Source organism: Eurytemora carolleeae, unplaced genomic scaffold (genome assembly GCF_000591075.1).
Source record: "Eurytemora carolleeae unplaced genomic scaffold, Eaff_2.0 scaffold519, whole genome shotgun sequence".
In the NCBI taxonomy this organism is placed as follows: domain Eukaryota; kingdom Metazoa; phylum Arthropoda; class Copepoda; order Calanoida; family Temoridae; genus Eurytemora; species Eurytemora carolleeae.
This window is the reverse complement of record NW_019396424.1, coordinates 130,433-142,081: the sequence shown is the minus strand read 5'-3', so window position 1 is coordinate 142,081 and position 11,649 is coordinate 130,433. Positions and strand designations below refer to the sequence as shown.

General features: G+C 31.9%; 1 protein-coding gene across 1 annotated transcript in view; it reads left to right on the top strand.

Annotated features, from left to right (window-relative positions):
* The window catches only part of LOC111703018 (very long-chain-fatty-acid--CoA ligase bubblegum), a 40,706-nt gene that overhangs the window by 18,430 nt on the left and 10,627 nt on the right, over nt 1–11,649 (top strand). The window contains exons 4-9 of the mRNA XM_023474859.1: nt 1,345–1,458; nt 2,734–2,838; nt 3,335–3,447; nt 3,527–3,638; nt 4,780–4,852; nt 7,204–7,274. Coding sequence (XP_023330627.1) covers nt 1,345–1,458; nt 2,734–2,838; nt 3,335–3,447; nt 3,527–3,638; nt 4,780–4,852; nt 7,204–7,274 — 588 coding nt within the window. The remainder of the gene's footprint in view (nt 1–1,344; nt 1,459–2,733; nt 2,839–3,334; nt 3,448–3,526; nt 3,639–4,779; nt 4,853–7,203; nt 7,275–11,649) is intronic.

Here is an 11,649-nt window from a genome sequence, read left to right as displayed (position 1 = left end):
ATGGCAGAATTGGGGAGGAGGGGGGGGGTGGGTTGCATCATACAGGAAAAAAAGGAGGGTTGTGTAGATTTTTTTCATAGAAAAGATCATTTTGATGACCTCTAAATAACTAAATTATTTCTTTCTATTTATAGATCCATTTTTTAAATCAGGCAAATGCAATTTGTGAAAACACGTTTGGCGGCCTTATGGTAAGCATCTGAGTGCATTTAGCTTGGATGGCAAAATGACGCAAAACTTTCAGCTAATCACTTTCTTTAGATGCATTTCAGAGAGCTGAACAAGATGGGTGGCAAGGGAGGGAAGGACACCTTTTAAAATCCCAAATCCTTATTTTTTTTTTTGTTATTTTAGAAAAAGTAACAACGGTTTGAATGGAAAGGGAGGGTTGCGAAAAATTATAAGTGGTTATTTGCAAATCCTAACCCAGAAAAAAAATCATAATTACAAAGTTCATTTACATGTTATGATTCAAATTTTAAACTGAGCACACGACAAAACAAATTTATCCATTTGTCTTTGCCGAAACATAGAATATTTAGTTTGAAATATTTAAGGTATACAATATATTGTTCCAAAGATATGGGTGTTATCAAATTTATATAGTTTGAGACAAGTAATCAGTTTATTTAAGATCAAAACCATTTGCATATCCTTAACAAACTTAAGATGCAAACTTAAGACCAAAAATAATATTTTGTGACGAAGGTGACCTTACACCTTTTTCACATTCATCATGAAAGATAAAAATGAGCTATAATGAGTGATCAATCAATAAAAATTTTTAGAAGTATAAACGTTTTTTTCATTACAAATTTTAATTGTTTTAATTTTAAAAAAGTGTCAATAATTAAGAATTACGATAGCCTTCTGCACACCCTCCCCCTTCCAACTTATGTATGATTTAAGAGTTCTGTCATTAAATTTAGTGGAATATTAAGATGACCAAGATAGAATAAATCAAATGAATTAAATTTTCAGTGTTAATTAGATTCAAGCGTGGAATGTTTAATGATCCGATGCCATTTTTTGCTCTACAGAGACAAAAACAACAAAAATGAAAAATAAGAATAACAAATTTTGATGAAAAGGAGAAAATATTTTTTTTTCATGAAAATAATAGTTTATAGTTATGAGAAAAAAATTTTGTAATTGCTTTTGGAAATTTGATGATTTTAAACACGGGGTTGATTTTATATAACTATTCATTCAACAATTTTTCTAAAATGAAAAAAGATTTAGAGTACAGAAACTTTTGAATCTGAGAAAACGATATGTTTATATATTTTTTTTTCTAAATGTTTCATAATTACTTTTTCTAACTTCCAAAATTTTTTTTTGTAGGTTTTACCAGCCACCGAATACATCACCTCACGGCGCAATATTTGCGTAAAGTTACGTAAAGAAGAAACTGGATTGGGTGCTGAGGAACCTATTTCTGTACCATCTCTTATACAGGTTACCATAGGCTTCTTTTACGCATGATGTTAGTTAATTAAGATTCCTCCCAGTGGGGTACTCAGGAATTGATCCAGGGGGGGAATTTTTTTCTTTCAATTGAGAATTCGGGGCTAAGCATACATTGTGGGGGGCTGAGCCCCCAAAGCCACCCCTGGATTAACAAATTGGTCTGAATTCTAAATCTCATAAATATACAGGAAGTGAATTTTGATTTGTCTTGAAAAACAAAAATCAAATGTTTCAACTCTAATAATGTGTTTTCTCTATGGTAAAAAAACTGTTTTTAGTTTTTTAATTACAAACAATTTATCTCAGGGACAGTTGTTCTCTCTGGACGATTATTTCATGTCTTATATTAGACCAACGACTATCTTTTGCATGGATCTGTAAAACGTATCCCAGCAGGATGATTGAGTAGCCAGCACGCATGTTTATCATTGAAATAAACCAGTAAACTACCCAGAGAATCTCTGGTCTTAAGAATTTACAAAATTAATGATTGGATTTCTTTTTAAAGTTAACTTGATGTTTATGTTTATATTACTAACTATAGTGCCCGGCGTTGTCTTGGTTTATATTATCATTCATATTAATCATGGTTACTCTCGCCGTTTACCCGCGCTTGGTATTAAATCATGAGTTTTGAACCTTTGAAAAAATTAATTTCGTGATGTTTGAATAAAAAAATCTAATTTTTCTAGCCTATGTTACCCCTCGGGTACCCATGGTTTTCCTCAACAAATGTCAGCCTATTCGGTCCAGCTGTTTGGACAGCTATAGCTAACATATATACATACTAGAAATTCAAGGCGCTTCGCGCCCTTCTTTCTAGCCTTAGAGGGCGCTTCGCGCCCATCTTCTAAATTAATTGTAAACATGTTCTCTTTGTGTACATCGTAAAACTAAACAAAAATAATTTGCGGATTTTTACAAAAAATTTCGCGGATTTTCAAAATTTTAAAAAATTTAATGACGATCGAATTTTGATAGAGACAAATATTTGAAATTTTGATGATTCATAAACCTTCCCTGGGCTCCCTAGATGTCCCACAAAAAATTTGGGCCCGATCGGTTCAGCCGGTTTGACGTTTATTGGATACAAACAAACAAACAGACAAACAAACAAACAGACAAGCCAAATTTATATATAGATATACAAATTGTTAAATATGAGCAAAGGGAATTATTATAAAGATAAATATATATTTATATTAGCGGAGAACTTTATCATATATAAAATATAATATTTATATTTATATATTTATATCACAGGATCTTGCGGAACTGTATCCGGAAGTAATAGCTTTGAAGATCCGGGGAACGGAAGCCGGAACTTGGAAAACATGGAACTACAATCAGCTGTACGAAGAGATACAGGTTATAGTACAAGGAGGAGATGGGTTCATTTTCTTTAATTTTAATTGAATCGCTATTTTGTCCATAATTCAACCATCTTCAAATTTACAGAGTATTTTTTTCAATTAAAGCCCAACTGCCTGCATTAGAATAAAAAGAGAAAATACGAACAATTTATGCGTAATTGTTCAAATTGCACTTATGGAAAGTCATAGCTGGCTAGGATAAGGACTGAAATGTTAAATCTGTTTGACACATTATACCATACATTTCGATTGATCCGTGCCGGTACACCGTACAACACGTACTATACGCTGTATATGCAGCCCATTGTATTGTCCAGTCAGGCATAGTTGAAAAGGCATGCTTTATGCAACAAATGTAACCCGACAAGAACACAGTGTGATAACTAAAATGTACTTTTACATTGTAAAAGAATGGATTTGACTAAATGTGAAAATAGTAATCAATATAAAGGAACATACAACAAATTTGTAAAATTGTATTTGTATTCCAGGTAGTTGGAAGGGCTTTCATAGAAACCGGTTTGCAGCGCCACCACTCAGTGGCAATAATTGGCGCCAATTCTCCAGAATGGATTATATGCAACATGGCCGCCATCATGGCAGGGTAAGCATTTTTGTTAAGTAAGAAGCCTCTAATTTTGCAAAAACGCATTACCAATAAAATAATTTAATTTGTTTTTTAGAGGAATATCAGTGGGAATTCAAACTAGTCTGACTGCAGATGAAATTGCTAAAGTAGCATTAGACTCTAAAGCTGATATAATAGTTGTTGATCAAGAGCACCAATTGAAAAAGGTTGAGATTTAATATAGCTTTCAAAGATTATTTCAAAATATTTAACATGTTCTTATGCTATGCAGGGTTATCCACAATGCATGAGACTATTTGATGGTGGAATTTAGTCTCATGTCTTTATATAGTACAGTCAACGAATAATATATAAATTAGTTTAAAAAAGAACCAAAAGAAGAAGTTTACAGTTGCAATTAACCCAAACCGTAATAAAAAAGATAATTGTTGTACAGCCGTATCTAAAGTCTTCTCCTTTGTGGGTGACCCTGTATATTAAAGTAAACAATCCCTTTCTTCCTTCATGTTTGAAAACTATTAAAGTGAACAATCCCTTTTTTCCTTCATGTTTGAAAACCTCTCTGCAAAACTTGTTTTGTCAAATTACCCTAATGGATTTAAGAACTGTTTTATAGAGCAAGTAAATTATATTCAAGTGTGTAGGCTTAAATGGGTTTTTAAATCATAAAGTTTACGCATATTAATTCCTTCAAACCTGAAACTATATATGTAGTAATGGTTTAAGTTATATATGCGAAAGTTAAAGTTTATGAACTCTGCAATTTTAAGTTTGTAACTTAGCAACTTTGTAACAATTATCAAAGTGTAAAGTCAGGAATAAATTAGGCAGTTATAAAGGCAGTAAGCTGCCTTGGAGCAAAAACTAGGCATATTTACAGCACTAACTAGGACAGGACGCGTTTGTTAAAGGTTGGTTAAAATAATATTACTGGACGAAAGCGAAGTCTTACTTACAGAATAATCGAGATGGAATTCTATAGTATAGCTGTGAAATTGAATTTTATGGGTGAACTAGACAGGAGAGACTAATTCGGATTAGTTCACCAGAATTAAATCCGTTCTGCCAGTTAAGAAGTTTCAAGCTGAAATTTTGCAAAAAAAATCTATATTTTTATAAATATTGCTTCAGTCAGAAGTTCTGTAAAACTGTGGAATATTGAGATGACATTACACTTTTTAAAAGTGTATTTTTGATTTTTTTTGATTAACAAGGATACTATTTAAACCTTTATGTTACCAATATTGTGAAAGATATCGCTGATTTTTAGCTTGAAAAGTGTTTTAAATCGGACATGACACATTATGAATGTAGAGTCATTCGAAATTACGACTTGTTATTGTTCAGGTTTTGTTGATACAACATAAGCTGCCTGAGTGTAAAGCAATTATCCTAATACAAGGAGAACCATCTATTGCAGGTAAACATTTATACAGGGAGAACCATATATTACAGCTAAACATTTTATATACAAGGAGAACCATATATTGCAGGTAAACATTTATACAAGGAGAACCATCTGTTGCAGGTAAACATTTTATATACAGGGAGAACCAGCTATTGCAGGTAAATATTTTATATACAGGGAGAACCATCTATTGCAGGTAAATATTTTATATACAGGGAGAACCATCTATTGCAGGTAAACATTTATACAGGGAGAACCATCTGTTGCAGGTAAACATTATATATACAGGGAGAACCATCTATTGCAGGTAAACATTTTATATACAGGGAGAACCATCTATTGCAGCTAAACATTTTATATACAAGGAGAACTATATATTGCAGGTAAACATTTATACAGGGAGAACCAAAGATTTTATACAGGGAGAACCATATATTGCAGGTAAACATTTATACAGGGAGAACCATCTATTGCAGCTAAACATTTATACAGGGAGAACCATCTATTGCAGCTATACATTTATACAGGGAGAACCATCTATTGCAGCTAAACATTTATACAGGGAGAACCATCTATTGCAGCTAAACATTTATACAGGGAGAACCATCTATTGCAGCTAAACATTTATACAAGGAGAACTATATATTGCAGCTAAACATTTATACAGGGAGAACCATCTATTGCAAGTAAACATTTAAATCAAGTAAACTTTTAGTAAACAATGTTTAGATAACATCCACTTCTTGACAAATAGAGAATCAAATTCTTTAAGTTATGATTATTTGTGTAAACCAAACCACAATATATCAGCTCTAGCTAGGGAACCCAGCTTAATGCTTTAATCAAAGTTTCTTTTAACAATTGCATTTTCGCTATATGTAAATGCAATACTGCATTAAGTTAGGACTTTGTATCAAATGCAAGTTTGTATGCAACTAATGCAACAACCATATTATAATCCTGAAAAATACCAGTTAGCCAAGAAAGATCTCCTTGTCCGCCTCCATCTACTTTTTCACTCCCCCCCCTCATATTTCTANTTCCAAATCCTTCTTATTTAGAACCCTAACTCAATTCAAAATCCTTCTTATTTAGAAACCTAATCAAATTCCAAATCCTTCTTATTTATGAAGCCTAACCCAATTCCAAATCCTTCTTATTCATGTAATCTAACCCAATTCCAAATCCTTCTTATTTAGAAACCTAACCCTATTCCAAATCCTTCTAATTTATGAAACCTAACCTACAAATCCTTCTTTTTTATGACACCTAACCCAATTCCAAATACTTCTTATTTATGAAACCTAACCCAATTCCAAATCCTTTTTATTTATGAAGCCTAATCCAATTCCAAATCCAACTTAATTATGAAACTAACCCTATTCCAAATCCATCTTGATTATAAAATCAAATCCTATTCAAAATCCATCTTGATTATAAAATCAAATCTTATTCCAAATCCATCTTGATTATGAAACCTAGCCCTATTCCAAATCCTTCTTGATTATGAAACCTAGCCCTATTCCAAATCCTTCTTGATTATAAAATCTAATCCTATTCCATATCCATCTTGGTTATGAATGTTAACCCTATTCCAAATCTGTCTTATTTATGAATTTTAATCCTATTCCAAAACTTTCTTGATTATGAAACCTAATCCTGTTCCAAATCCAAATTGATATGAAACCTAATCCTGTTCCATATCCCACTATATTATGAAACCTAACCCTGTTCCAAATCCAAATTGATATGAAACCTAACCCTGTTCCATATCCATATATTATGAAACCTAATCCTGTTCCAAATCATAATTGATATGAAACCTAACCCTGTTCCATATCCCGCTATATTATGAAACCTAACCCTGTTCCAAATCCAAATTGATATGAAACCTAACCCTGTTCCATATCCCACTATATTATGAAACCTAACCCTGTTCCAAATCCAAATTGATATGAAACTTAACCCTGTTCCATATCCCACTATATTATGAAACCTAACCCTGTTCCAAATCCTAATTGATATGAAACCTAACCATGTTCCAAATCCAAATTGATTTGAAACCTAACCCTATTCCAAAATCAATTTGATTATGAAACCTAACCCTGTTCCAAATCCAACTTAATTTAAAGAACTAGTCCAGTTCCAATTCAAACTATATTATGAAACCTAGACCTATTCCAAATCAATTATATTTTGAAACCTAGCCCTTTTCCTTATTCAACTTATTTATGATACCTAACCAAATTCCAAATCCAACTTGATTATGAGTCTATAACGAGACCTAACTCTGTTCCAAATACAAATCTAGCAAACCTAAATCATTGATTATGTTTTATTTGCGCAAATAATCACTATTTTAGATAAGCGGCGGTTGCATCGAACTCATAGAAAGCATATCTTATCCTGGGCATCACTCCAAGAACTCGGCCAGGTACACATATGAATATATATCAATATAGATATATCAAACAGATAATATTATGAATTTTTAAATTCCTGGTTATTTTTTTTTATTTCGAAATAAGATTCATCTATGAATCAAAAAAGTAGAACTAAATGTGTAGGGTTTAAAAATAGTACGTTGACGCTTCAAATTTGGCCCGGTCTTGATTATTGATTCTTGATTTTCCGGATTGATGTTCAGAATTAAATAGTTTGGCCCAGAGACCAAAACTTAAGACAGGGTATCGTTATGAAAACCAATTTCACGAATGGGTTTAGGCAGTTTTGTAGATATCAATATTTTTGTTATGAAATATTATGTTATTTAGTTTCTTCATATTCTCCCTTTTTTTCGATTCTCTTATTTCAAAACCTATATAAATTTCAATTTAAATTTTGAGCTCAGTCTGCGCAGTGGTTACTGTAAACTTGTATAACATTAAACTGTAGAATTGGAATTTTTTTGGGCTTAGTCTTGTGTACACTTGCATTCTTTATTTAGATATGCATCTTGAGTTTAAAATATGGAAGCATAGATCAATTTGTAATCAATATTTTAGCTCAGAGAGTATAGATATATACAGAGAACTCAGTAATCAATACTTCAACTCAGAGAGTATAGATTAATTATATACAGAGAACTCAGTAATAAATACTTCAACTCAGAAAGTATAGATATATACAGTGAACTCGGTAATTTATACTTCAACTCAGAAAGTATAGATATATACAGAGAACTCAGTAATCAATACTTCAACTCAGAGAGTATAAATATGTACAGAGATCTTAGTTATCCTTACTTTAGCTCAGAGAGTGTGAGTTTTTATTGAGATATCAGCAATTAATGAACATTCTCCGATTTTATTAGTATTTACAAAAAACTCGGATATTCAATACTTGAATCAGAGATTATGAATGTTTGCAGAGAACTAAGTAACCGGTGCTTAAACTTTTATTAGTTAAAAAAATACACATTTTATTTTGCGAAACTATTTTAAAAGACTAATAAATTGTCAAAAAAAGGTGCATGGATTTGTTTGCCGTTAAAACTGTAAATGTTTAAAATCTCTGCTGTAACCTTTCCTGCAGTTAAGAATGCACAACGAGGATACAACTTTTACCGTATCATTGAATTAAATTAGGGAAAATATAAAATATAATTCAAATATTGCATTGAATAGTAAAAAGAAGGTATCCACGAAAAAACATTAAAAATTATATTTGTACGTTTTAAGATATGTAAACTTTTTTTCTATCGATATATTCTTGTATTGATAGAATTGATATCTTATCTTATTTTCTTTTCATTGGTAAATTAATGGGAAATATTAAATGCCACAAAAATTAAAGACAACTTTAAATACAAAATTACCCCTCCCCCCCAGAAAGAAAATATTATTTCAGATTTAAATTCAGCAAGTTCTTTTTATGAGGTGTTTAAAGTTTAAATCGTTTCTCGGATTAAAATCTCCCCCCGACATATTTTTATACATTAGTAGACAGCGGTTAAACGAAACATATTCTGATAAGCATATAAGCCTTGGTAAAAACAGTACTCGGTATGCAGAGATCAGATTTGATAAACAAGATAAAATAATGAGAATATTAATCATATTTAAACTCAACCAGGGCCGTTAACACCTTTAAATGGAATTAAGCTTTCAGGGCGCTTCGCGACTATCTTCTATTTTAAATGTGAAATTATTTTCTCTTTCTATGTATTTTAAAACAATAACAAAAAAAGTTCGCGGATTTTGAGATATCTTCTTGTGGATTTTCAAAATTTTGATGGAGGCCAGTTTTTAAAATTTGAATCATCCATAAACCTTCCGTGGGGTCACATGAGGTCCCACAAAAAATTTGGTACCAATCGGTTCAGCCGTTTTGACGTTTATTGGATACAAACAAACAAACAGACTAAATTTATATATAGATGGGCACAATCGGTGTTGGAAGTGCTATAAGTGGATAGACAATTTAAAAATTAAAATGTAATTAAAAATGTATTTAATCTATGCAAATGTGGAATATTCAGAGATCACATGCAAGTTACAAAGATATAAGGATTAGACAATTTGAATTTGTGGTGAGTGTTCATGTTTCTATATCAACAATTCCCTAATATTTTCTACCAAAATTATGGGCGTCTTTGCTTGCAATTAGACTTGTCTTTGGAAAAACGAGTTGGACCGTATAATGGTTTAACTGCATCTATTTAAAAATACATTTTTCATGGTTTTAGGCCGCCGTTTAAACCTTTTATCCTCTTGACACACAAAAACTTGAAATTATCAGCATGAACCCAAGCTTCAATTCTGTCTATAAATTAAAATCATAGTTTTTTTTGCAATGCCCATAAGACAAAATATTGCAAAACATGTTTATTTTTTTAACGGTTTTCGAAAACTCTATAATTACATATTGAATTTTAAGGTTTAAGTGTTTTGCAAATAATTTGAGTAAACAAGGTTTAATTGTAAATTTATAATCCTCGTAAAACCTTTACTTTAATTCATTATAAGGTTTGAAGGGATTGTCTCCATTTACACACATGTTTCCCTAAGAAGGGACTGTAAGCGTAATTTCAAGTGACCCTCCATGCAAAGATAACAATGTCCGATTCCAAACGGCACCATCGTAACACTTACCTGATCAATAATGTTGTAGATATTGTCGCTTTCTAGATTTGAAGGTGATAAGTTATGATCATTTATACATTTTTTGCAATAGAAATGCGCTACCTACAATTGAAAAAAAATATTTTTATTAAACTGTTTAACATCGACATTTGATTTATCGATGATTAGACACAGCTTTCAAAGGCATAAGTGTGAATTTGGTATTACCATCGTTGATTGAAGGATCACTGGAAATCTGAACATATATATCTGAGAACCAGGAGAGATAACCTGAAAAGATATAAGTTCGTCAACTTCATTCAAAAATCGTACACTTGGACGGACCCACGCAAGGATCTTTAATACTATTACTATCATCGTTAATCGATATGTAGGCTCAGAAATTGACAAGGTTTAAAGTGATCTACTTTGTATCCGGTATGATTTAACTTTTTTAGAGATGAACAGGTTCGGCTTTTTCATAGCGTTCGTTCATCGTTCGTGAACGGACCATTTCGTTCGGTTTTTTTTTAATCTTTCAAAAACAAATAATTTTGTTAGTCCTCTAAATTATCGTTCATTTTCCATCTTTTTCGTTAGTTTTCCCATTGAAAGATTGTTCTGTAAAATCGTTCATTCAGCAAAATCGGTTGTTAAATAAAATCGTTCGTTTCCCAAACACGATAGTTTTTTTTTCATTTCTCTGAACGATGGTTCGTCAATTTGTTCGTTTTTTTCTTAACAACATCATCGTTCACGAAAAAATTCGTTCGGTATCAAAAATTTCATTCATTCACAAAAACGATGCACATCTCCATCCGTTGTAACTATATTATAAACAGTCTCTTTAATTGATAATTGAAAATTAGAGTTTGAGGAAAGTCAGTTCCTTTCTGCGTGTTGTTTTGTTGCTCTGATAGTGCTCTATGTTTTGAGTCCAATTAAAGGAGATTTGATATCAGGTTTTATACCAGTGTTTGGGTGGTATTAGTGAAGTGTAAGGTTTTATGTATCTACTTATCTTGGTCCTTACTTTTTACACCTTGTTAGTAGTGGGACAAAAAAGTTGATTCCCATCGTATTACATATATTTAAGAGCCGTAAGATAAGCTACTGAAAAAGATAATCAAATCATTTAAAGTGTCGGTAATTTTAAACAATCTTTTTAGCTTATCTTAATATATTTTTTTCTGATTAGGGTTTTGTTGGTGTTCAGGTCTTCGTTCGGCTTACGACCAAAAAATACAGTGATAAACAGAAACCTCTGGAAAAGGAAGATCCGAGTATGAACTCTCAATTTTTTTTGATTTTGAATAGTTTAATGAAAAAGAGACACAGAAATCAATAGTAAAACGGTTGGCTTTACTTTAATGTCGTCTTCCTATTCCAGAGTTTCTGGCTCTTACTGCAGTATTTGCTATTGTTGCACTTTGGCATTTTTGGTCCATCAGTTTTCTGTATTTTCATTCTTCTCGCTTTTTGGTTCCTGTCTGTATATATATATATGGTTATATTGCACATAGATGCTTCTACGCTTGTCTTTAAATGTGCTCGTTTAGAAGATTATTTAACTAATACGCAATTGTTCCAAGTTTATTTACACAATTTGCGTACACTAAAATGGGTACAGTGAAATGTCAGACGCGGAGTGACGAATCCAACTTGACGCAGCAGGATCTTGATCCCTTCAAGGATCGAAGGATGAGGGGAGGGGGTACATTTTTGACAAGGGGTAGGGAGGGGGGG